Genomic DNA, 26,203 nt, shown 5'->3' with positions numbered 1-26,203 from the left:
TTTTCCCCCCCCCCAAAAAAAAATAAGTGAGTTTTCTCAGACAAACCCTGTTTTCCAGTGACCTGGAACCAGCCAGGCTGCTGTGTGCCCCCCCACTGGGATGGGACGATGCCCACCCTGGTGCTGCACTGGGCAAACCCTTCATGAAGACACCGTGAAGAGCCCGTGGGAGCTGGTCACACGATGATGGGGCAATGGGAAGATGAAGGCTCCCAGGCTGGGAGATGGAGGGGGCACCATACCCTCTCCAGCACCAGCTCGGGCAGGCTTGGGTTCCTCTGCAGCCCCAGGATCCAGCCCCAGACCCCCTCCCCTCCTGCCTTTTACACCCCCCCAGCTTCACCCCTGCCCCTTCCCGGGGGCTCCCGCCGTGGCCAACAGACAAGGTGGGGAGGGATTCCCCCAGGGAAGGGGGTTGTTTTATGCTGGGAAGATGTACATGCCCAAGGAGCTCTTGTCGGAGCGTCTCTCCTCTCCCCTCTCCAAGAAACATCTAAGAAACAGGAGAGGGAGGTCACAGCAACTCCCCCCGCGTCCCCCGGAGCCTCCTGGCACCACCATCCGTGGCCACGGAGGCAGAAAGTCACAAAATAAAGTACGGGAGACGGGTTTGATGGCACCAACGAATCTTGGGGTGGCCTCAGTGTCCGTGTCCCCACCCGTCCAGCACGAGGATGTGCTCCCCAGAAGGTCCACCGTCTCTCCCCGAGGGGTCCGTTGGTGCGAGCTGCACAGTGGTGGCTCTGCCTGGCCACCACCACTTTCAGTAGACACACAGGTCCGGGAACTTCATCTCGTACACCGGGATGGAGTGGTTTTGGGGCTGGCCATAGGCGGCCGTGATGGTGCCGGAGGGACTCGGTGGTGGCCTGAAACACAAGAGATGGAAGGGGGTGGGTTATGGAGAGGTTTGGTGAGAAAATCATAGAATCACAGAGTGGTTTGGGGGGGAAGGGACTTTAAAGGAGCATCTGATTCCAGGCCCTGCCCTGGGCAGGGACACCTCCCACCACACCAGGTTGCTCCAAGCCCCCTCCAACCTGCCCTTCAACCCCTCCAGGGATGGGGCAGCCACAGCTTCTCGGGCCAACCTGGGCCAGGCTCTCACCACCCTCCCACCAAACAAGTTCTTCCCCACAGCTCAGCTCCATCTCCCCTCTTGCAGGGTCCAACCCTTCCCCCTCCTCCTAGGGCTCCCCTCCCTCAGCCAGAGTCCCTCCCCAGCTCTCCTGGAGCCCCCCTTCTTGAGGGACTGGAAGGGGCTCCAAGGTCTCCCCGGAGCCTTCTCTTCTCCAGGCTGAACCCCCCCAACTCTCTCAGCCCCCCCTCCCAGCAGAGGGGCTCCAGCCCTCCCAGCATCTCCGGGGCCTCCTCTGGCCCCGCTCCAACATCTCCATGTCTCTCCTGCCCCAGAGCTGGAGGCTGTCACATTCCTGCCCTCTCACACATCTCCCAGTGCCACCACAGCAGAGGGCAACATGGGCAAACCAAAGGTTGCTCCCAGCAGCACTTGTCCCCTCCATCATCACTAAGACCCCATCCCCAGCACGTGAAACCTCCTTGATGGGGGACACAAGGGGCCAGCACTGGCCTGGTGGCCACCCCACGCTTGCCGTGACCCCAACTCACCGTATGGTGATCTCGAAGATCTGGTTGAGCTTGCTCTGCAGCAGCGTGGCCTGTAGGACAGAGACAGAGACTGTTATCAGCCAGAGGCCGCTCCCAGCAAGGCTTGTCCCCTCTGTCACCCCAAAGACCCCTCTTCCCCAGCAGAAGGGGACGCGGGGATTTAGGGTGTCCCAGTCCCAACTCACCCGGGCCCCGCAGTGGGCAGCGATCTCCTCGAACGGGGCTTTCTGGAATTTCTCCACCACTTGCCGCCTCCGTTCCCGCTCCTGCTCCTCCACGGCGACGCTGTCTACTGAAGCAGAGGGGACACGGTTCTCAGCTGCTCAGAGACCACCCCCTGCCACATCCCCCACCTCCCCAGAGGACAGGGTGGACCTGGGCATCGCTAGAAAGCCAAGAGAAGGGTCTCCAGTCTCTGGCTTTGGGACCAGCCCCCCCCAGGGACACCCCCAGGGCCAAGCAGAGATGCCCCATGACCTGGGTGCAATGGTCCAGGGAGGTGGTTGAGGCACCATCCCTGGAGGTGTTCAAAAGACAGGTTGATGTAGTGCTGGGAGGTATGGTTTAGTGATGATGTTGCTTTTTGTTTGTTGTGTGGGTGTCTGTTTTTGTCAAAGTTAGGTTGATGGTTGGACAAGATGATCTTTAAGGTCCCTTCCAACCTAGAAGATTCTGTGATTCTGTCCCATGGCTGGGGACGTACCCACCCGTGGTGACAGCACCCATACATCCACACCTCTCCATCACTTACCTATCGCCTTCTTCAGCGTCTCGTACGTGATCTCTTCTGCTGGTGCTCTCTGAAGGGAGGGGAAAAGCAGATGAGGCTCAACGCACAGCACAGGACACCCTCCTGGGGTCACAACAACCCCCAAACCAGTGTCCTGGGCTGCATTCCTGCACCCAAACACAGTTTCTCCTTAAAGATCATGGATATCTGTCCTGGCAAACAGCACTTTTTAAATGTTTTGGTGTGTTTTTTTTTTTCAGGCTGGACTAGTCAGGTCTTAAATCTCCCCAAAAGTGGAGCAGATATCCCCCTGTAGACCATGGAGGTCCACGGTGGAGCAGATATCCACCTGCAGCCCATGGAGGACCCACACTGGAGCAGTCCATGAAGAACTGCGGCCCCTGGGAAGGACTCACATTGGAGAAGCTCATGGAGGACTATCTCCCATGGGAGGGACTCTACGCTCAAGCAGAGGAAGAGCGTGAGGACTCCTCTCCTGAGGAGGAAGGAGCAGCAGAGACAAGGTGTGGTGAACTGACCACCACCCCCATTCCCTGTCGCCCTGCACTGCTCAGGGGACAAGGGAGAGAAATGGGAGCAGAGTCAATCCCGACCACCACCCCCATTCCCTGTCCCCCTGCACCGCTTGGGGGGCCGAGGGAGAGAAATGGGGAGCAGAGTCAATTCCAGGAAGAAGGGAGGGGTGGGGGGAAGGTGTTTTAAGATGTAGTTTCTATTTCTCATTACCCTCCTCTGATTTCATTGGCAATAAATTAAATTATTGTCCCTGAGTTAACTCTGGTTTCCCCGTGATGGCAATTGGAGAGTGACCTCCCTGTCCTTATCTTGACCCATGAGCCTTTTGTTGAGTTTCCTCTCCCCCGTCCAGCTGAGGAGGGGTCAACCAGCCTGGTGTCCACCCAGGGTCAACCCACCACACACCCCTTGTGGACTGGGACCCGGCAGCACCCGGAGCACGGTACCTGCTCTCGCTCAGGACTGTTCCTTGACTCCACCTCGACCTGAAGGGAAATGGTCTCACCAATGCTCTTCCTCTTGGACAAGCGATCTTCATCTGGGGAGGAGGAGAAAGGGCAGAAGGGCTAATTGCAGCCACCTCGGGGACAGTAGGGTGAGCACAGGGGGAAAAACAGCCTCATGTCCCATCCCCGGGGTAGCAGTCCCTCTAAGCCATCAACTCAAATTCATCCAAACCAGCAGAACTGAGGACCGAGCCAAGCCCAGTGGCCTTCATGGCTCCTTCCATCCATCCATCCATGCATGTGGGAACTCCAGGAAGATTCCAGTTCACTGCTTCATGCCTCAGTTTCCCCAAAGCTACCCCTCTAGAGCGGGGCAGAAAACCACCAGGCCCAGGGGGAAGACAAAGAATCATAGAATCATTGAGGTTGGAAGGGACCCTTGGGATCATCGAGTCCAACCATCTACCCTACTCTACAAAGTCCTCCCCTACACCATATCCCTCAGTACCACATCTAAATGTCACACTCCCCCAACTTCACACTCCCCCAATAACTGCAGAGCAAGGGACTGGTTTCCTGCCCTCCCAGTTCTCCAGGACGCCCCAGGGTGCTGCCTACCTGTCAGCTGGGGGATGTAGGGCGTGCTGAGCCGGTCCGAGTTGTAGCCACTGCCACCCAGCACCTCACTGATCTTGCTCTGCCAGAAGAAGACCTCCGGGCCGAGGCGATCAAGACTCTTGCTCAACCTATGGAGGTTAGAGAAGAACCAACGGAGGTGGCAGCATCTCCCCTGCCCGGGGAACTATGCCCTAGAAGAGCTCTCAAGCCACCATGGAGGCTACGGAGGAGCTCAGGAAGGACCAGCCTGACCTAGGGAATGTCTCCAGAGAGCAGTGGTGCTCAATGGGGGCAGCGTCTCCACCGAATGTGACCACCAAGAGTGCCAAGATTGGGCTAGCAAGGACGGGACTAGCAAAGATGGGACCTGCTCAGCAGAAGATGGGCATCCTCAAGCTAGTGGCACAGCAGAACAGCAGGGTGACACACCAGACCTACAGCCATCCTGCTGCCAGAGAAGGTGATGGATCAGCCAGTGGAGCTGATCCCCACATTTGGCTGGCTGTGAGCCCAAGCTGTGGTGGCCACCCCCTTCCCTGGCTGCATGGGACCCTCCTCAGGTTCTAAACAGGTCGAAGACCACTTGATGCCCTTCCCACTGCGCCATCCCCAGGTGGGACTGGGGACAAACACAGGCACATGAAGGGCTGATAAACCCATTACTGCCCACGGTCTTATGGATGCCAATCCCTGAGGAGCAGGTAATGGAAAAGAGGGGATTTTCCAGGCTCTCACCTGGGGTTCTCCACAAAGACATCTTCAGGGAGCAGGTAAGGAGCTTCCTTCTGCCGCATCTGGATGACCTGCAGAAGACAAGCAAGGAGCCAGGCTCAAACCCCACCATGGGTGGCCGGGAGAGCTGATGGCAGCCCCATCCCCAGACCCTCCCTCGCACCTCGTGGATGTGCTGGCAGAAGGTTGGCACGGTGGTGAGCTGGCTGATGAGGTTCAGGTAAGCTGCACCGAGGGCGAAGAGGGCGCAGCGGTTGTACGCCGTCAAGTTATCCTCGTTGATCTGGGCGATCTCCTGCAGCAGAGACACAGCCCCGTGAGACAAGGATGGACAAGGTCCTCATGTGGTCCCCATCCACCTCATGGCATGACCTGCCCCACAAACACCCCAGCTTTTTGGAGCTTGGCAGAGGCTGCCAAGGTGACTGAGCATCGTTGGTCTGATCCCACCATGGTAGGAGAACCTCAGAGAAGGTGAGGCACTTCCATCCCACTTCCTCAAAGACCCCAACTCCAAAACAACCCCCTTCCCATCCCATCGCATCCCAGTCCGTCCACCCCACGGCGCTGAGGATCCCCAGCTCCCCCCCTACCTACCTGCACTGCCAGCACCAGGCGGATGAGGTCCACCATGACCTCCTCGTTAGCCAGCTCAATGCTGATGAGCATCAGCATGCTGTAGAGCGCCTCGTAGTGAGCCTGCACGTTGCTCTCCTCCTTGCATATCAGGTAGATGTGCCGGTAGAGCTGCTGGCCATGCTGTGGGGACACGGAGGGATGGGGTCACCTCCTGCGAGCAGCACTGCCACCAACGCAGAGAAAGAAAAGCAGCAGGGACCCAGCAAAGGGGGCTCCATCCACGTGAGAGGGAGCAGAGCTCCTCCAGCCACCAAGCAACCAAAAAAGAAGCCCTAGGGAGAGGGAGGTGGGACTCTCAGGTGGTGTTTCACCATTGGATGCTGGACCTTGATGGGGAAGAAGCACCAAGAGGTCCAAGAGCAGAGCCCAGGGCTGGCAACCAGCGCTCACACCACCGAGCCCAAGGAAAGGATGACTCCGTTGCCAAAGCAAATCACAGCTCAGACCACAGGAGGAAAATAAAACGTGGAGACACATGGCTTTGAGAGCAAGGCATGGGACAGAGCAGGGCACGGGGAACATCAGCTCTGTGACACCTCTGGGGGCTGCACGGCTGCTCCCCGTTGGGTGCAACCTGACAAACTCATCCCGTCTTGGCCTCAAAGTTGGCTCCAGAGGAGTCTGCACCCCCCTGGAAGCTTTTTAAGGAGGTAGCGGGGGGAAATAAAAATAAATAAAAATCAGGCAACTTGGAAAACTACTTGATAAGTAGCTTTTGGGAGGTCAGCACATCCCGGGGTACTCATTCCTTGGGGGAAATGGTAGATTTAGGAGTCTAGAAAGCACCACACATGGAGCACCGATGGAGATTGAATCCCACCAGCTTTTCTCAGGGACATCCCCGGGTTTAGAGGCATCGTGGTGCTCCACAACCCAGCGTGGCTTGGGGAAACAGAGGCACGGTCCTCCCACCGGTCTGCACAAGGGCAGCTTGAACCCAGAGCCTGAGCACTACCTTCTTCATGAAGACAGTATCCTGGCGTGAGCATTTCTCCACTTTCAGCTTCAGGATGGAGATGTCGCTGACGGTGCTGCAAGGAAAGGCCAAGGGGAAGGGACAACTCAGACACCGGAGGGAGGAGGCACAATTTTCTCACAGCTACAGAGCTGCTGGCCAGGAATGAGCCGTCTGGGAGGAACCGAGATGGGGAGAAACTAAAGGTGGCTTTTAAAACCCATCTCAGCAATTCAGATATTCGAGTGCTGAGCCAAATCACTACACAATTCCACAGCACTGGTGCTCAGGGACACAAAGGCAAGGTGTCAAAGGAGTGTGCGAGCAAAGAGGATGAGCAGGACCACAGCAAACCCCATGGAGATGTGTCCACCTGGGATTAGAGCCACCTTCTTCCAAGGTAACACCACAGCATGGACAACACCAGTGACCAGTAGGTCTATCCGTGGGGATACAATGGAGTGGATGAACCCGCTCAAGGAGGTTATTGCTCCTGCACATCCTCCTGGGACCACCTCCTGACCACCACGGTGACATTCAGCAGCACGTTCTCATGTCCCTCTGGGCACAGCCTCTCAGAGACCTCCCATCCACCCAGCTCTTGGCAGACCATTGATCTGCAGCATTAAACCACCCCAAAATCTGGTCCCAGATTTATCAGCAACCCTGCCAGGGCTCCCAACCTCCTCTGCAGGTCCCAGCCCTTGCTGGGGACGTACCTGATGGGGGAGAACTTCTGCCGGTTCCCGTGGCGATCGATGAAGCTGATGAGGATCTCGAGGACGAAGAGGCGGATCTCAGCATCCTCCATGAGGGCTGCAGAGAGCAGCCTGTCCAGGAAGGCGCTGGGAAGCGCCGTGAGCATGTTACTGCACTGGAAGCCCACAGAGACCTGCAAGCGTTGAAGAAAAATGGAGACAATGTGCCAGTGCCACTTGGAGAGGGTTAAAACACATCAAGAAAGAGGGGATGCAAGCAGAGAAGACTAAGGACAGCTTGAGGTCTTCCCAAACCACCCCAGGGGAGAGGGTCACACCAGCAGCTGGGAACTCCATGGGTCTTGTGGGGGTTGGATCCTCCTGCAGGGATGGTGACACGTTCATACCTGGAGAAGGGACTTGAGGAGCATGATCTGTGTCAGCCGATTCCGGTTCTCCCTGTCAGGGAGAAGAGGAAACGAAATGGTAAAAATCCAAGTGAAAACAAGACAACTCTCCTTCCGTACCCAAAGGATGGAAAAGCCTCAGAAAGGGCAGGACCAGGAGCCACCACCCCAAAGAGCTGTGCTGTAAAGGTCCCCAGCAAACGAGCTCCGGATTTAACAGCCAGTAAAAAGGCTGCTGAAGGAATAATGAATATTTTAAGCATCCATCCTGCCACAGGCACAGCCAGTAAAAAGGCTGCTGAAGGAATAATTAATATTTTAAGTATCCAGGAGCAAGGCAGCACTCACGCTTCCAGGCAGGAACCAACCTCTGGACGTGCCCATCCCAACAGCAACTCTTGAGGGCCACCAGGCACCAGCTCTGAGCAGGTTCCTCACTTTCAAGCAGCTGAAAATTGATGGGATGAAGCCCCACGCCCTCCTGTCCACGGAGATACCCCTGCTCCTTGCTCAAGCCTCGCTTCTTGCAAAGCCACCATGAACCACCCTTCCACTTCAGCGACGTGAGAGAGGTTTTTATGTCAAAAAGAGGGAATTTTGAATTCTCTACTGTCTGAACATAATCTTTCCTAGCCCTGGAAGGGGACACAGGGATTTCCAGGCTGTCCCATCACTCAGGACACGCTGCCTTCCTCTGCCCAGGGACTGAGCTACAGCAGCCAAACCACAGGCTCCTCCACAAACTCCTGAGGGTCACCTACACCCCCCAGAGCAAGCACCATCCCTCCAGAAGCATCAGATGAGATAAAAAACACTCTGCTGGGGGAAGCAGAGACAAACAGCCCTGGACAACCACCCTAGCAAGGAGAAGTGATGCCATCCTGGGGCTACGAGCCTGATTCTACCCCTGGGGTGAGGAAAGCTGCCCTGGCCAAGGGGCTCCCAGTGTGTCCCCCAGTGTGGGAACTGGGATTGACTGCCAGCGTTGGGAATCACCCCCCTACGAGCAAGAAGCAGAGCGTGGTGGCTCCCACCAGCCAGCAAAGCCTCCCCTCCCACCAGAGACAAGTGGGAAGAGCCTGACCGCGCTCAGGAGATAAATATAGCGTGGAAATAAATATAGGGAGATAAATATAGTGGAAATCTGTTTGCTCCTTTTACCTACACGTTTCAGCGCCGATACCCCGGCTCCAAATAGCTCTCACGGGCTGCTCCCACACTTCTGAGGCAATTATGTTGTTTGGGTGTTTTCCCCCCCTTTCCTTCTCTTCCCCCACCCGTGCTAATAAAAGCTCGGCAGCAGCTCGGAGGGGGGAGGAAGCCACACACCAGCTTCTCAGCTGTACAGCTTCAACCAGCAGGACACGTTGGGGGGGACCTGCTGGAGAGCAGCTCTGAGGAGAAAGACCTGGGAGTCCTGGTGGACAACAGGATGCCCATGAGCCAGCAACGTGCCCTTGGGGCCAAGAAGGCCAATGGCATCCTGGGGGGCATCAAGAAGAGCGTGACCAGCAGGGGGAGGGAGGTCATCCTGCCCCTCTGCTCTGCCCTGGGGAGGCCCCATCTGGAGCACTGGGACCAGTTCTGGGCTCCCCAGTTCCAGAAGGACAGGGAACTGCTGGAGAGGGGACAGCAGAGGGCTACAAAGACGATGAGGTGCCTGGAGCATCTCCCTTATGAGAAAATGCTGAGGGACTTGGGTCTTTTTAGTCTGGAGAAGGAAAGATTGAGGGGGGATCTGATCAACACCTATAAATACTTCAAGGGTGGGTGTCAGGAGGATGGGGTCAGTCTTTTCTCAGTGGTGCCCAGGGACAGGACAAGAGAAAATGAGCACAAACTGGAACATAAGAAGTTCCACCTAAACATGAGGAGGAACTTCTGCACTTTGAGGGTGGCAGAGCCCTGGCAGAGGCTGCCTAGAGAGGTGGTGGAGTCTCCTTCTCTGGAGACATTCAAACCCCACCTGGACACGTTCCTGTGGGACCTGCTCTGGGTGGACCTGCTCTGGCAGGGGGTTGGAGAAGATGATCTCCAGAGGTCCCTTCCAACACCATGTCATTCTGTGACTCTCAAAAGCCATGGGCAACCCTGGCTCGCCAGTGGCCACCTCACAGCCCTGGGACAGCTGAAGTTGCTCCCCCTTCCTCCAAGTGTTATTTTCAGAAATGCAGGGTCCCACTGCAGCACCGCTGCCTGGAAACACCTTTTCCCCTCCTCGACGCCCCGGTATTTCGAGGCGCACGTCACGTTGTCACCAAATTCACAGCAGCAAAGAATTTTAAATAAGAATCACACGCTGCTCGGCTTCCCTTTGGTGGAAGCTCTCGATGCTCAGCCTTTCTGACAAAGCCCCCACGTCCCACTTTGGTCCCCAAAGGTCACCTCAAGGTGGGAACGGGAGCTCCCCAGCCCTTCCAGCCCCCCCTCATTCACCCCGCACAGGGGACATCGGCAGGGAGAGGAGGGCAGGGGGGAGGAAGAGGAGGGAGGAAGGCATCTGTTCTCACCCAGCTTTGCCAGCCTCGATGGGCTGCTGCGAGGACGGCAGCGGCACCTTGTTCATGATGAAGACCATCACCTCAGACTGCTGGTAGGTGGGCAGAGTGCTGGCAAAGGACCCTGTGGGGACAAGAGCGTTGGTGGCAGTGTGTGAGGTGCAGCCCCCCAAAAAGGACACAGTGCTGTGGGGGTCTGTCTGCCTGCCAGAACCCCATAACCAGGATGGAATAGGTCAAGGCCCACCTGGGCTCCAGGAAAGCTGGGGAGGGACTCTGGATGAGGGAGGGGAGCCCCAGGAGGAGGGGGAAGGGTTGGACACTGCAAGAGGGGAGATGGAGCTGAGCTGTGGGGAAGAACTTGTTTGGTGGGAGGGTGGTGAGAGCCTGGCCCAGGTTGCCCCGAGAAGCTGTGGCTGCCCCATCCCTGGAGGGGTTGAAGGGCAGGTTGGAGGGGGCTTGGAGCAGCCTGGTCTGGTGGGAGGTGTCCCTGCCCAGGGCAGGGGGTGGAATCAGATGATCTTTAAGGTCCCTTCCCACCCAAACCATTCTGTGATCCTATGATTCTATCCCCAGCAGCCACAGGAGGCTGATGTCTCCCTTCTTTCCCACCTCTCCTTCCCTTCCCCAGTGTCTCCTGTCCGGGGAGGAAGAGGTCTCTGCCTCTCACAGATGGCTGGGGTTGTGATGCCACCTGCTGATAACCCACCACCACGGCTGCGGTGGATAAATCCCATTTCCCATCACTGCTTGTAGATGAAGGTGACTTTTCACCCTGGATAATCCTGCAGAGGCACCAGGCACAAACCCACTGCCCAGGAGGTCACCCACACCATCCTGGTCTGAACCACACAGGATTCATTTCTCTTCCAGTAATTCTACTTTTACATAAGGTCTCTTCGGATGCTTGGGAAAACTGCATGTTTAGAAGAATCCAGTGTCTGAGTTGGTGAAAATATTTACTGTACAGCCAGCCCTGGTGTGCAGCTTTCAAGGTCTTGGTGTTTTCGAGCTCCCCAGGTGCGGGGATAAGGAGGAGCGAGACCTGGGCACTTGTCCCAAGCTGCCAACAGGGGTATTTCATACCATCAACATCATACTCAATGTAAATTAGAAAGTTTGCTAAGGATTTCTCATCATACTCAATGTAAATTAGAAAGTTTGCTGAGGAGTTCTCACTTTCTCTCTCCCTTGATGGCAGCCACCCTGAGGCCTCCTTCCCCTGTGCCAGACCCCCAAGCCCTTCTCTTCCTCCCAAAGCCACAGTGTCCCACATTGGTTGTCCCCCGATGGGAGGGCTCATCTTCCTTTGATGGGCCGAGTATAATCCTTGGGTGTTTTATATCAGTATTGGGATCGATATTGGGGGTTTTGTGTCGTTAATGTTAATCATCTAGCCCTTCCCAGGTGGCGAGGGGTCATTGAGTGAGAAATCAATGGTGAAAACAACAGTAAATCATTGTGAGTTCTTCAAACCGTAACACCGCGGGGAGGCCCCACCTATGGTTTTGATGACGGCCTCCTGGAACATCCTCTCCTCGTGCTCCTTGATGATCTTGGTGCCGCCGCCGCCGTCGTAGCTGCCCGTCAGCGCGTAGTCGATGCTGAGGCGCAGCTGCCTCAGGAGGGTGTTAAACACCTCCAGCACCGTGGGGCCTGGGGGGGCAAGAAAGGGAGAGATGGTGGAGCAGCCCCTGAGGAGAGCAGCGGTCATCCCCACGGAGATGGAGGCTGGAGTTTCTCCCCTCCCCAAAGGACAGTGTGGTTTCTACCTCCCACCACCCCGTGACTGGGTTGAAAACCAGCTTGGCCAGACACGTGGTGAATTTTAACCCCCGCCAGCTCCTCCAGTCAAGACAGGAGAGAAATGTCCTTCTAGGAGCACCATCAAATAAGCGGACATGGTGCTGAGGGACATGGTTTTGGCAGTGTTGGGTTGATGGATGGACTCGATGATCTGAAAGGTGCCTTCCAACCAAAACGGTTCTATGGTTCTATATTTAGAGCACAAGTCTTGTGAGGAGAGGCTGAGGGAGCTGGGGGTGTTCAGCTTGGAGAAAAGGAGGCTGAGGGGAGACCTTCTGGCTCTCTACAACTCCCTGAAAGGAGGGTGTAGCCAGGGGGGGTCGGTCTCTTCTCCCAAGGAACAGGCCATGGGACAAGAGGAAACGGCCTCAGGTTGCTCCAGGGGAGGTTTAGGATGGAGATCGGGAAGAATTTCTCCATGGAAAGGGTTGTGAAGCCTTGGCAGAGGCTGCCCAGGGCAGTGGTGGAGTCCCCATCCCTGGAGGGATTGAAAAGCCGGGCAGACGTGGTGCTGAGGGACATGGGTCAGTGGGGGTTTTTGTCAATGTTGGGTTGATGGTTGGACTCAACGAACTTAAAGGTCCCTTCCAACCTGGATAATTCTATGATTCCATTCACAGCCTGAATTCCCTGCCATGGCACAGGCAGGCAGAGCATTCAGCTCTCTGGGTTTAGGTCACTCCACTTGGGTGTTGCTCTTGGGAGCACCAAAATGGCACCCAACAGATCCCGAGCACCCCTGGATGCTCCATGCTGGATGCTCCAGCCCAACCAAAGCCCAGCCCAAACCTCTGACACCTCCTCACCGCTCCCACCGCAATGAATGGGTGAAGAGATGGATGGAGAGGAGGAATTTACCCACTTACCAACAGATCCGGAGGCTGCGATCACCGCCGCCTCCGAGAGGACCTCCACGATGCCCGCACGCACGGTGGCCGCGCTCTTGCTGTTGGCATCCAGGTGCCCCAGGAGCTGCTGGATCACCAGATGGGAATGCTGCGGCTGGAAGGAGAACATGAGCATCAGCCCGAGGAGCACAAGGTGATGGCCCATTTCTGTGACCCACGTGGCCACCGGGGACAAATCCTGCCCGCGCATCCCTGCCCACCTCTTTCCAACACATCTCTGGATGCAAAATGAGAGGAGGAACCTGGAGGAAACCTGTTTTACACGACTGAGCAAGAGCACAGAGCAGTTTGCACGGGGGAAAAATGATCTAAAGAGCTGTATGGATCTAAGGAAACTGGGACAATTAATCCCAGGGATGTCGGGTGGGAAGGATTTGATTTTTGCCAGGGTTTCCCAAACACGTCTGTACTTCAAAAGGGTCCTGCTGAGTTACCGTGACCTTACACCCCCAACAGGCACTAACAGGATTTCATCCAATCTAGTAGTGCTGTAAAAGGGCTTTAGGCAGTTTACGGGATTAAAAGCCAGACAGGAGAGCAGGGGGAGGCAATCCCTTTTTCTGTAAGACTTCTCCAAGCAGAGCCGAGTCCAAAGGAGAAGAATATTGCCAAGGGGGTGCGGTGGGGCAGCAGATGTGGGGCAGCCCCCCCAGAGCGGGGAGCAAGGTGAGAAGGCATCACGCATTAAGACCCACATGGGGGAAAAAAACCCAAAAAAACAGAGGATGGACCTTTCCCCATCACTTTGGGGTTTATCTAAACTGCATTTCCATGGTTCCCAGAGAGAAGGGAAGGGCCTGGCAGGGTCTCCATCCAAGCATCCCCATGTCTACGGACAGGGATGCTGGGCTGCCATGTCTTCTTTTCCTGGGGAATGTTTTACCCCAGAAAGCCCCTCTTTTTTTTTTTTTTTTTTTTTTTTTTTTTTTTCTTCAGGGATTGGGTTAATTTCCAGGGATCTGGAAAGAGGCAGCTTTTCCATCGGAGCCCAACCGCTTTCCTGGGAGCCTTTGGCAGCCCATGGGATTCAGGGGGGGCTTCTCTTTCCGCTGAGAAGGGAGGGAATGGCTCCCCGGGGGCTGAGACATCAGCTCCAGGAGTGGCATTCCAGGACAGGCAGGGCTGGCACGCAGCCACCAGCACACCCACAGGTCCCCCACAACCCTGCCCCATCCCCAGCTCCTTTGGGACACGTTTGGGTGGCCCAAGCTCATGGGTGAGCTCTTGGTGTTGGCAGCACCGGGATGCGGTGGTGGTGGCTCTGACTCAGCCCAGCCATGGAGGCAGCCACCAGCATTCCCAAACACACACGGTTGTGTCCCCAAAAAGGTGTCACCAGCCCGGAGTCCCCACCTGGATGGAGTACATGATGATCCTGAAGCAGCAGGTGGCAAAGATCTTGGGCTCCCAGAGTGAGTGGTTATCCAGGTGGCTGGGGAGGAGATGGAAAGGGAGAGCAAAGTCAGTGCTGGTCCCCCCCAAATCCTGCGGGGGGTTCCCAGCAGCTCCGAGGATGGCCAGGAACAGCAGGAGGGCAAACACTCCAGGGGAGGGCAGGGACAAAAAGCCCTCTCCGGGGTGACGTTTCCCAGCAACCGGTACCTATCCCACCCCACCTCCCTCATCACATCCAGAAATGAGAGCTCAGCCTGGAATCCAGCCCCCACCCCCAGCACCATGCCCAGGGGAGCCACAGCATCCCGCTCCCCCGTGCCAAAAAAACCCATGGAGGGGGGGGAGTGACTTACATGAGGACGGGTTTGATGGCGTTCTTGATGTTGCCGTAGGCCGCTCGGCCCAGCAGCTCCCGCAGGCACCGCTCCGCCAGCTCCGTGGGACTCTCCTTCTCCTTCTCCGTGGCTTGGAGTGGGGAGGGGGAGCGGCTGCCAAAGCAGAGGAGGGTGATGAGGGCGGTGATGGGGGGAGAAGAGGCACAGAACCCCACTAGGGAGGCTTGGAGGACAAAGGGGGTCATGGCATCTGCCCGCCCAAGGGTCCTGGGCTACTCCTCACACAGCCCCATGGCCACCAAATGTCACCCTGCCAGGTGGGAGAGGGCAGCTCCATCCCAGCAGAACCCAGGGAGAAAGTGCTGCTGGATCCAGTCCCTAAAGAAGGGGGGCTCCAGGAAAGCTGGGGAGGGACTCTGGATGAGGGAGGGGAGCCACGGGAGGAGGGGGAAGGGTTGGACACTGCAAGAAGGGAGATGGAGCTGAGCTGTGGGGAAGAACTTGTTTGGTGGGAGGGTGGTGAGAGCCTGGCCCAGGTTGGCCCGAGAAGCTGTGGCTGCCCCATCCCTGGAGGGGTTCAAGGGCAGGTTGGAGGGGGCTTGGAGCAACCTGGTGTGGTGGGAGGTGTCCCTGCCCAGGGCAGGAGGAGGGATCTTATGGGTGAAGACACGCGACATGATGTCCTCCCAGGGTGGACACAGCCTCCCTGGGGGTCCAAAAAGCAAAGCAGTCAGAGCCTGGCACAAGTCACCCTCAACACGCACACCCCAGGGGAGATCCATCCCCTTCTCCCACACTGGGGCTCGTCTGGCATCACGCAAGCACCACGAAAGGCTTTTATCACCTTGGTGCTTCAGTTTACAAGGAAAAAGGGAAAAGGCATCTATCTGGCCAGAAGCCAGCTTCCCGGGGCTGATACATCTCTCTTAACCTTCAAAAGGAGAATCCCTGGGAGGAATCCATCCCCTCTTCTCCAATCCACACTTCTCAGCTCAGCAACCCCCCACCAAACCCCCAGCTGGTGGCAAGCAGGCAGCCTGCAGGGGGTGGGGGTGACGCTGGAAGAACGGAGGGACGGGGAGCAAAATCCTATTTCCCTTCCTCAGGTGCCTCCTGCCTCCTGCTTTAAAATAACTGCTCTGGTGGCATTTAATGCAGGAATTTTCCACACACACCCCCCCCCCAAGAGGTCAGCCCACTGACCAGGCAGCTCAGAGCTCACAAACAGTGTGATTTCACTGCAGGGATGGTGCTGAGAGCTCTTTCCCTCCCCAGGAATCATGGTGTCCTGCGTCCTCCAAGGGAGCAATAACCTTCAAGCAGAGCTCCTGCCACCTGCAGCATCATCCTTCAGAGGGTTTCCCTCCGGCCAAAAAAGCAGCCCCAAGGCCACTGGTGGGTCACAGCGGCGGCGAGAACCCACCTCTCGGTCTCCTCCACGTGCTGCAGGTTGAAGAGCAGGGAGGGCACGATTTTGTCCATGTGCTGTGGGTCCCAGATGTTGGCCTGGAGCTCGTCATTCACCGTCTTCCTCACCACCCCTTGCAGGCCTTTAATGCCAGACATGCGGATCCTGGGGGATAAATTGACACCAAAATGCTATGTATCCACATAACATACGTTATTTTACACTTATTTCTTGCAAAACGGTGCAAGAAGTTGGAGGGAAGACACTGATTTCTGCACCGCTGGAGGGAGTCTGTGCAGGTGATGCCCCAGCCCCAGGTCTGGCACATCCCAGTGTCCCCGAGGGAGGTGGCTTCCCTCAGCCTGACAGATGCCAGAGGGAAAAGGCTCTGAACCAGCTAAAAATCATCCTGGCAGCAGCAGCCGGGTCCCATCCATCATTTTTCCTGGGAGGCCCCCAGGGGAAGCAGCAGCCACACATCTCCACTGCCTGGGATGGAGAGGTGGCACCACGAGCTGGGCTTTCTGAAGGATTGGGTTTGGACCTGAGAAGTCTCCGTTCTCCTGCCATGAGATGCACGGAGGGTTTTCCCCATCTCCTCTGTCCCCAGCAGCTGCAGAACCCAGCTGTACCCACGGGGATGCTGGGTGCCAGGGAATCCAAGGGGCTTTTTGACACTTGTGTCCTTTCTGGGTGTAAAGATCCTGATTCTGCTCTGGTTAATAAAGTCATCAATAAAAATGTCCCTAGGCAGCAGGATTCCCAGGTCTGAAACCAGCTCCTCAATGCCCATCGCTAATCATGGAATGGTTTGGGTGGGAAGGGACCTTCAAGATCATCCAATGCCACCCCCTGCCCTGGGCAGGGACACCTCCCACCACACCAGGTTGCTCCAAGCCCCCTCCAACCTGCCCTTCAACCCCTCCAGGGATGGGGCAGCCACAGCTTCTCGGGGCAACCTGGGCCAGGCTCTCACCACCCTCCCACCAAACAAGTTCTTCCCCACAGCTCAGCTCCATCTCCCCTCTTGCAGGGTCCAACCCTTCCCCCTCCTCCTAGGGCTCCCCTCCCTCAGCCAGAGTCCCTCCCCAGCTTTCCTGGAGCCCCCCTTCTTGAGGGACTGGCAGGGGCTCCAAGGTCTCCCCGGAGCCTTCTCTTCTCCAGGCTGCCCCCCCCCAACTCTCTCAGCCTGTCTTTTAGGAGATGTCATGCCCGAGAAAAACAGCAAGTGCTTATCTGCAGAAATAAAGGCATTAAATAACCTGCTCTGAGGTCTCCCTGACACATTTTGCAGATCTAATCAAGGCAATAACCAGACTGAGACGCAAGCCTTGAGGAAGGAGCTCTGAGCAGCACCAAGGGCCCACCAAAGCAGAGCACTCCTTGTTAATTACAGGAGCTGCAGAACCTCTCTCTTCCAGCCTCCGACGCAATTTAGCCAGCGTGACCGCTGCCCTGAGGGTCAAGTTGAAAATAATGAGCCTTCTGCATTATTTCCTTAAGGGGGAAAAAAAAAAACCACCCACCCCAACCCTGTGAGTCTGCGGCGTTAAAGGGAGGGAAGCCTGGACCTTAGAGCCACATCTCCACCAGGAGTGGAGAACCTCAACCCTCTGCAAGGAAAAACCAGTCCCTGGTAGAGCAGTTCTGGGAAGAGCACCAAGAGGATGTGCCCAAAAGGCTGCCCTGACATCTGGGCTCTGCTTCAAACCTGTCCCTGGCAGCGGTGGCCTCCTGCCCCCAGCTCCCCAGCAGGAGCCACGGCTGCTACTGGTGCCTCACAAGGCTGTTTTAAACCCTCCACCGACAGCCCTGGCCCTGGCAGCTGTAAACAACATTAATCTGTCTGCTTTAGCTGTAATTAATCCCCTCCGGGGCACGTTTCCCATCACAGCAAAGCAAGTCAGTCCTCTACGCCGTCCAGAGAGATGAAACCACCTTTAAAGGTGGAAAATAACAGACCAGTTATGGCAGGAGGCAATTGTTTGAGTGAACGTTCGTGCTGCTCAGACCTGGGGGTCTCTTCCCCTCATCATCATCCTTCCCTTGGGGGTCAGGATCACTCCTTGCCCCCTGCCCTGAGCTCCAGCTCTCTGCAGGACGTGGCCCTGGAGCAAAGGGGAGAAACACTTAAATCATAGAATCAACGTGCCTTTCCAGGGCAGCCAAGAGGGCTCTCCACAGCGATGGACACCTCTGGGGATGGTTTCCATGCCGCTGAGGAATCATAGAATTGTCCAGGTTGGAAGGGACCTCTCAGATCATCAAGCCCGACCATCAGCCCAACACTGACAAACCCACCACTGACCCATGTCCCTCAGCACCACGTCTGCCCGGCTTTGAAATCCCTCCAGGGATGGGGACTCCACCACTGCCCTGGGCAGCCTCTGCCAAGGCTTCACATCCCCTTCCATGAAGAAATTCTTCCCAATCTCCATCCTAAACCTCCCCTGGGGCAACTTGAGGCCGTTTCCTCTTGTCCCATCGCCTGTTCCTTGGGAGAAGAGACCAACGCCTCCTGGCTACACCCTCCTTTCAGGGAGTTGGAGAGAGTGAGAAGGTCTCCCCTCAGCCTCCTTGTCTCCAGGCTAAAGCCTGGAGATGCACCAAGGTCACCCTGTGACTGCAGGTTTTACCTGCTCACATTTTGCCCAAAGAAAAGAAGTCGGAAGCCCAAGGGCACATTTGTCCCTTATTCTGACATCAGCTGTGGTCACAGTGAGGACATCTGTCCTGCTTTCAGGACAGCAAACACAAACCGTGGCTGGACATGGGCTCCACTGTGGTTTCTTGGCTCCTGTTTCATCCTCCCAAATAAACCAGGAAGGTTTAAAGCTTGGAAACTAAGGGAGTGTAAAGAAGAGCATCCCGAATGCACCCATCTCTGGGGAGTCACTGTGCATCTCCATCACAGCCAAAGCAATCGGTCCCTGCAGCCTCCATCCAACCCGTCCCCAAAAGCAGGGGCTTCTCCAGGAAAGGTGGAGGTTGGGGGGCAGAGGGGAGTACCCATGGGGCCAGCAGGGCTGGGGACACTCTGCTGGTGGCACTCACTTGGTCCTGATGTCCAGGTCATCGTGGCTGGAGTGGCACATCTCGCTGAAGCGGGAGACGAAGAAGTCGTAGCTGCGGTGGTAAGAGGGGGTGTCCTCCTCGATGTTGGCGAACTTCACGAACTGGGTGGGGGGAGAAGAAAGAGGGCATGAGAACAACAATATTCTCCACCCCTCCCCAAACCAGCAAACGTTTGTGGGCTTCAGCAGCGTAACTCGGGGCTCTTCACTACAGCAGCTTGGCGTGGGCTCGGGGTGACAAAGCAGGTGGCCCAGGACACAGGGTTCTCCAGCAGGAATGTGCCATCATATTGTCCCACCAAGCTCCAGCAGCACCCAGACCTGGCTGAGGATACTGCAAACCTCACCTCGAACCCCAGTAGTGCTTGTAAAAGGCATTGAGAGGTGTAACGAGGCTTTGAATTAGGGACCCTTAATATACAGCACACACTAATGAGAGGAAATCAAATTGTCCCCAGCTCCTTCCCATCCTCCCAGATGGCACAAAACCCAGTCAACAGTTCCCAAATGCTGCTGCAGGGGAGCTCATCCATGGAGCTCAGATGGAGCTGAGCTGTGGGGAAGAACTTGTTTGGTGGGAGGGTGGTGAGAGCCTGGCCCAGGTTGGCCCGAGAAGCTGTGGCTGCCCCATCCCTGGAGGGGTTCAAGGGCAGGTTGGAGGGGGCTTGGAGCAACCTGGTGTGGTGGGAGGTGTCCCTGCCCAGGGCAGGGGGTGGCACTGGATGAACTTGAAGGTCCCTTCCCACCCAAACCATCCCATGGTTCTATCATTAGCACCCGCTGTGCCAGGCTATTAATACCCTCAGCTGCAAGGGCTGGCTCTGCGCAAGCGAAGGAGCCGGCTCAGCCCCACCAGGGATTGTTCCCAGAGAGCAGGGACCGGTTCCAACTGATAAAACTCCTCTTACTCACCAGAAAAATGCAGGGCTGTTACATAAGGAACCTCTGTTCCAGACAAAGCACAAAGTGGGGTGGGTTTTTTTTTTAAGCTCACGGTATCTCCACAAGCGAGCGGAGGCGAGGGCACGGGCAGAGTGAGGAGGGGTACCGGGGCTCCCTGTGGCAGCTCCAGGAGAGTTGTCCCAACCATCCCGTGGCCAAGAAGGGACTGTCAGCCCACCCAGCCATGTGAGCAACACAGCTCAATGTCCCATTGGAGATCATTGATGGGCAAGCGAAGGAGCCGGCTCAGCCCCACCAGGGATTGTTCCCAGAGAGCAGGGACCGGTTCCAACTGATAAAACTCCTCTTACTCACCAGAAAAATGCAGGGCTGTTACATAAGGAACCTCTGTTCCAGACAAAGCACAAAGTGGGGTGGTTTTTTTTTTTAAGCTCATGGTATCTCCACAAGCGAGCGGAGGCGAGGGCATGGGCAGAGTGAGGAGCGGTACCAGGGCTCCCTGTGGCAGCTCCAGGGATGCCATCCCAACCATCCCGTGGCCAAGAAGGGACTGTCAGCCCACCCAGCCACACCAGCAACACGGCTCAATGTCCTGATGGAGATCACTGATGTCGCGATGGAGATCACTGATGTCCTGATGGAGATCACTGAGGAGTGGTGCCCCTCAAGGGGTGTACTGGAACCAGTATTTTCCAGTATCTTCCTCAATGACATAGTGGGATCAAGGGCACTCTCAGAAAGTTTGCAGATACCACCAAGCTGAGTGGTATGGTGACACATTTGAGGGATGGCATGCCATCCAGAGGGACCTGGACAGGCTGGAGAAGTGGGTCTGTGTGATCCTCATGAGGTTCTACAAGGTCAAGTGCAGGGTCCTGCCCCTGGGTGGTGGCAACCCCTGGTCCCTGCCCAGGCTGGGGATGGAGAGATGGGGAACAGCCCTGCCCAGAAGGGCTTGTGGGGGGCTTTGAGGATGAAAGCTGGCCATGGGATGGCAACGTGGGCTGGCAGCCCAGCAAGTCCCCCGCCCCCTGGGCTGCATCCCCAGCAGCGTGGCCAGCAGGGTCGGGGGGGGATTTGCCCCTCTTCTCTGGGCTCCCCAGTTCCAGAAGGATCAGGGAACTGCTGGAGAGGGGACAGCAGAGGCGACGAAGACAATGAGGCCCCAGAGCATCTCTTTTATGAGGAGAGGCTGAGGGACTTGGGTCTTTTAGTCTCAAGAAGAGAAGAACTGAGGGGGGATCTGATCAACACCCATAAATACTTCAAGGGTGGGTGTCAGGAGGATGGGGCCAGGCTTTTTCCAGTGGTGCCCAGGGACAGGACAAGAGGAAATGGGCACAAACTTGAATATAAGAAGTTCCATCTCAAGATGAGGAGGAAATTCTTGACTTTGAGGGTGGCAGAGCCCTGGCAGAGGCTGCCCAGGGAGGTGGTGGAGTCTCCTTCTCTGGAGACATTCAAACCCTGCCTGGACACGTTCCTGTGGGACCTGCTCTGGGTGGCCCTGCTCTGGCAGGGGGTTGGAGAAGATGATCTCCAGAGGTCCCTTCCAACTCCGTATCAGTCTGTGAACAGCTGGGAAGGGATAACACTGCCACCTATAAATACAGCAGACACAAATGCATTCGAAGAGGAACTTCAAGGCGGGGGAAGAGCTGTTTAAACGAAAGATCGATGTTGGTTCGAGGAAAAATAAAATTGGGAATGACATGGAGCTGGAAATTAGACAGTTCCTCCCCAAAGGGAGGAGGTTGCCCAGCAGCCTCCTAACAAGGATGAGAAGCCACAGTGGATTTAAGCTGCAGCTCCATATGTTCAACCCCGGGGGATTAGGGGATGGGGTTACAGCGAGGAGGGGATGCTGGATTTTCCCTGCCACCTCCAGCCAGGCTGGTGGCTGGTCCCCCAGGAGCAGGACCCCCCTGCAGTGTGACACCTCAGCTCCGGGCGAGGAGGGGGATGTGTTCCAGGCAAGATTTCTTCCTTTCACGCCGCTGCCGAGGATGACTCACTTGGAGCAGGTTTCTATAAACAACCTCCTCCCGCCTTCGCCATCAGCTCCTTTATTGTGAAGATTGCTTGAGACAGCACCCTCTAATTAAGCACGAGCCTGCGGCGCATTCCTCATTAGCAGATATAGGAAGAAGTGTCTCATTATCATTACTCACTTTTCTATAAAAGCCCACGAGTTTGCCGTGCCATTTGCCCTCTGAACGCCGTCACGCTTGAGGAGCCATAAAAAAGCATCACTAAAGCATCGTTCCTGATCCAGACTCCTCGTTAAAACACCCGCTAATGATTCCTGAGCGCAGTGACAGCACTAAGGAAACACTTTTCCGTGGTTGAGGACCACCTCTGCTCCCCATGGGTGCCTGAGAACAGGGGGGTTTGCTCCACAAAGGTCACTCTTGCCTTGACCCAACGCCTCCCACTCAAGGATGTCTGTGCTGGGGAGCAGTTTGCTGAATCATAGAATTGTCCAGGTTGGAAGGGACCTCTCAGATCATCGAGTCCAACCATCAACCCAACACTGACAAACCCACCACTGACCCATGTCCCTCAGCACCACGTCTGCCCGGCTTTGAAATCCCTCCAGGGATGGGGGCTCCACCACTGCCCTGGGCAGCCTCTGCCAAGGCTTCATAACCCTTCCATGAAGAAATTTTCTCCCAATCTCCATCCTAAACCTCCCCTGGTGCAACCTGAGGCCATTTCCTCTTGTCCCATCGCCTGTTCCTCAGGAGAAGAGACCGACCCCCCCCCGGCTACACCCTCCTTTCAGGGAGTTGTAGAGAGTGAGAAGGTCTCCCCTCAGCCTCCTTTTCTCCAGGCTGAACACCCCCAGCTTCCTCACATGCTCCTCACAAGACTTGGTCTCCAGACCCCTCACCAGCTCCATTGCCCTTCTCTGGACACGCTCCAGCACCTCAAGCTCCTTCTGTCTTGAGGGGCCCAGAACTGGACACAGCCCTCGAGGTCCTTTTCCACGGGGCAGCTCCAGCCACTCTGCCTGAGCCTGGAGCATCCATGGGGTTGGTGTGACCCAAGTGAAGGACCTGGCACTTGGCCTTGTTGGACCTCACACCACTGGCCTCAGCCCATCCATCCAGCCTGTCCAGACCCCTCTGCAGAGCCTTCCTACCCTCCAGCTATGTCCGCTGGCATAGCCCTCACAAGCTCTGGTTTCAGGTACACCCAGTGCTCCCAGTAAAAACCAGCAGAAAGGCCGTACACAAGTGGCTGCTGGCTGCCAGGCAGGACCAGCAGTTTGGATGCCAGGAGAACATCACCTCTGTTCCTCCACGCTTCTCCATTCCCCTCATTCACTGTCTGTGACTGACACATCCCCAGTCCCCCTAAGCCATCGAGTGCAAGCAGCAGCTCGCTTTAAGCCAGCCCTTTTCTGAGCACAAAGAGCTCCCAAAATCCATGGGGATCATCTCCTCAGTTAGTCTATTGTCTGAAACCGCTGACAGCCCCCGTGTCCTCGGGCCCCTGCCGGTAAAGCTGAATTCAAGAGAGGGCAGAGATATCAGAGACCTGCACCTCTGAACAGAGACCAGAGACCACCAGAAAGGCTGAGGGACTTGGGGCTTTTTAGTCTGGAGAAGAGAAGACTGAGGGGAGATATGATCAACACCTATATGTACTTCAAGGGTGGGTGTCAGGAGGATGGGGCCAGGCTTTTCCCAGTGGTGCCCAGTAGACAGGACAAGAGGAAATGGGAACAAACTTGAATATAAGAAGTTCCACCTAAACATGAGGAGGAACTTCACTGTGAGGGTGGCAGAGCCCTGGCAGAGGCTGCCCAGAGAGGTGGTGGAGTCTCCTTCTCTGGAGACATTCAAACCCCACCTGGACACCTTCCTGTGGGACCTGCTCTGGGTGGACCTGCTCTGGCAGGGGGTTGGAGGAGATGATCTCCAGAGATCCCTTCCAACCCCATGTGATTCTGTGACTGGTCATGGACATCAAGCAGCAGAAAGCACATGAGCAGCACAGACGGGGTCTCAGAAACCTCACACATGGCAGGACATGTGAGATGGGGCACCATAAACCCTCCCCATCCTTTCCCAACAAGGTTCCCTGCCCTGGCACTGTGCAGAGAGGTGGGGGTGACAGGCAGGGTGGAAAGCCAAGGACAAGGGCGAGCCAAGGACAAGGTGCAGCCACCTCCCCCTGCATGCCTACTCACCGAGTTGGTCCCCAGGATCTGCAGGTTGGGCTTCTCCGACTCCAGCAGCTTTGCCACCATCTTCAGGAAGCTCTCCACAAAGAGGTTGATGCTCTGGCAGTGGCAGGCCATGAGGAGCTGGTCCAGGGCCTCCATGGCGATACAGACGTACCTGGGAGCAGGCAGGGACCAGGGTAAATCCCCTGCAGCAGCATCATGGACACATGGACATCCCTTCTCCTCCTCCTCCCCTCTCCCAGGGGGCAGCCACAGCTTCTCGGGGCAACCTGGGCCAGGCTCTCACCACCCTCCCACCAAACAAGTTCTTCCCCACAGCTCAGCTCCATCTCCCCTCTTGCAGTGTCCAACCCTTCCCCCTCCTCCTAGGGCTCCCCTCCCTCAGCCAGAGTCCCTCCCCAGCTTTCCTGGAGCCCCTTGAGGGACTCCAAGAGCAAGCAGGTTTCTCTGCAAGAAGCAGCAAGACCGATTCCTTCTCCTGAGGCCTCAGAGCTGCTGAAATCTGGCTTCAGTCTTGAGGAGATTCGCTGGTGTCTTGTAGCGTGGTTGAGCTCTGACCGCAGCCTGTCCGTCAGGCACCATTGCAGTTCTTCTAGACACTATGAAAACAAGCCACCAGCTATTCCTGGATCTGGGAGGCACCTACCCATCTGTCAAACTGGGTTAAAACTGGTCCAGAGGGGAAAAAAAAAGGTACAAAGCAGCGACTGACGACCAGCACAAAGCATCATGCTGGAAATAAGGCTGAAAACAACATTCTATGCCCCATATTTTTGCAACAGCACAGCTTCTCTTTGGGGGACAACCATACACAGGCCACCAAGAGGGAGAAGGGACACTTGTGGAGTTGTCACCTCTGAGCTACATCCTCGTACAGATGGTGGGCTGCTGCGAACTCAAACAAGAACACTTTCTCCTTTTAGAAATAAAGGTAAGAAAAAAAAAGATGACACCCCATGGGCCTGACATCAAGGCTCCCTTCATCCCCCACGCAGGAGAGGTCTCCACGTGCTCAGCTTTGGTGCCTACTGCGGGGCAAGCCCTTCTGCTCCAGCCACCACCGGACCTACACAGGGAAGGTTGATCCAAAACCTCTTTTCAGGCACTTCAAAGTCAAACTTTGAGAATTAGCCGGTGCTCCAACCCAATTACGTGCCTCTATGCACAGGCGGGGGAGGGAGGGACATATTCCCCCCGCCACCACCGCCGCCACCTCCCTCCACCCGCCGAGGCTTGTCATCAGATGTCAGAAAAAATAATCTTTTGAAAGCCTTTTTTCTTTTCCCAACAGTAGCACGCAGAGGCTGGCAACAGCCGCTTCCACCGCCGAATGGCAGGCAGAAGCTTTGAATGTCCTGTCACTCCCCATGACGGGTGACGCCGGTGAGGCTTTGAAGGTTGGTTTTTTTTCCCAACTTTAACACTTCTGCTGGCTTCTCTTCCCCCGGGATGAAAGGCAGGCTGTGAGTCCCCACCGCGGAGCTGAGCCGTGTTTGTCTGCGGCGGCTTTTGTTCGGGAGACAAGAAGAATCAATCCAGGAGTTCCTTCAAAGGGAAGGAGCCCTCCCCTGCCCCCCTGGCGTTTCTAATCAGGGCAGTCAGGTCCTTCCAGGGGATGGGTGCTCTCCTCGCAGAAGACACAGCAAAGCCTTGCTGGAAGGGATGTGGGGAGGGAAGACGAAGGGATGGGGCCCAGCCAGGACCACACAGATCATGGAAATGTCCAGGTTGGAAGGGACCTCTCAGATCATTGAGTCCAACCATCAACCCAACACTGACAAACCCATCACTGACCCATGTCCCTCAGCACCACGTCTGCCCACCTTTGAAATCCCTCCAGGGATGGGGACTCCACCACTGCCCTGGGCAGCCTCTGCCAAGGCTTCACAACCCTTTCCATGGAGAAATTCTTCCCGATCTCCATCCTAAACCTCCCCTGGGGCAACTTGAGACCATTTCCTCTTGTCTCATGGCCTGTTCCTTGGGAGAAGAGACCAACCACCCCGGCTACCCCCTCCTTTCAGGGAGTTGGAGAGAGTGAGGAGGTCTCCCCTCAGCCTCCTTTTCTCCAGGCTGAACACCCCCAGCTCCTCTAAAGTTCTCCAGACCCTTCTCCTTGGTCTCCAGACCCCTCACCAGCTCCGTTGCCCTTCTCTGGACATGCTCCAGCACCTTTCTTGTTGTGAGGGGCCCAAAACTGGACATAGCCCTTAAGGTGGGGCCTCACCATTGCCCAAGCACTGCCCCACTCCTGTTGGCCACACTATTCTGATACAGGCCGGGATGCTGG

General features: G+C 56.3%; 1 protein-coding gene across 1 annotated transcript in view; it reads right to left on the bottom strand.

Annotated features, from left to right (window-relative positions):
* Positions 1-387: 387 nt before the first annotated feature.
* Positions 388-26,203, bottom strand: part of EFR3B (EFR3 homolog B) — a 34,583-nt gene continuing 8,767 nt past the window's right edge. The window contains exons 4-23 of the mRNA XM_014937961.1: positions 23,917-24,067; positions 18,796-18,917; positions 15,757-15,906; positions 14,352-14,486; positions 13,957-14,035; positions 12,562-12,697; positions 11,390-11,545; positions 9,902-10,013; positions 7,392-7,443; positions 7,006-7,178; positions 6,287-6,362; positions 5,290-5,451; positions 4,856-4,987; positions 4,696-4,763; positions 3,961-4,088; positions 3,343-3,434; positions 2,381-2,429; positions 1,815-1,921; positions 1,630-1,679; positions 388-869 (exon numbers count right to left, since the gene is read on the bottom strand). Of these exons, the coding sequence (XP_014793447.1) occupies positions 764-869; positions 1,630-1,679; positions 1,815-1,921; positions 2,381-2,429; positions 3,343-3,434; positions 3,961-4,088; positions 4,696-4,763; positions 4,856-4,987; positions 5,290-5,451; positions 6,287-6,362; positions 7,006-7,178; positions 7,392-7,443; positions 9,902-10,013; positions 11,390-11,545; positions 12,562-12,697; positions 13,957-14,035; positions 14,352-14,486; positions 15,757-15,906; positions 18,796-18,917; positions 23,917-24,067 (2,236 nt within the window). The 3' untranslated portion in view covers positions 388-763. The remainder of the gene's footprint in view (positions 870-1,629; positions 1,680-1,814; positions 1,922-2,380; positions 2,430-3,342; positions 3,435-3,960; positions 4,089-4,695; positions 4,764-4,855; positions 4,988-5,289; positions 5,452-6,286; positions 6,363-7,005; positions 7,179-7,391; positions 7,444-9,901; positions 10,014-11,389; positions 11,546-12,561; positions 12,698-13,956; positions 14,036-14,351; positions 14,487-15,756; positions 15,907-18,795; positions 18,918-23,916; positions 24,068-26,203) is intronic.

The sequence above is a fragment of the Calidris pugnax genome, unplaced genomic scaffold (genome assembly GCF_001431845.1).
Source record: "Calidris pugnax isolate Ruff unplaced genomic scaffold, ASM143184v1 scaffold84, whole genome shotgun sequence".
NCBI lineage: Eukaryota > Metazoa > Chordata > Aves > Charadriiformes > Scolopacidae > Calidris > Calidris pugnax.
The sequence above is the reverse complement of the archived record's forward strand: the minus strand, read 5'-3'. Positions and strand labels throughout refer to the sequence as shown.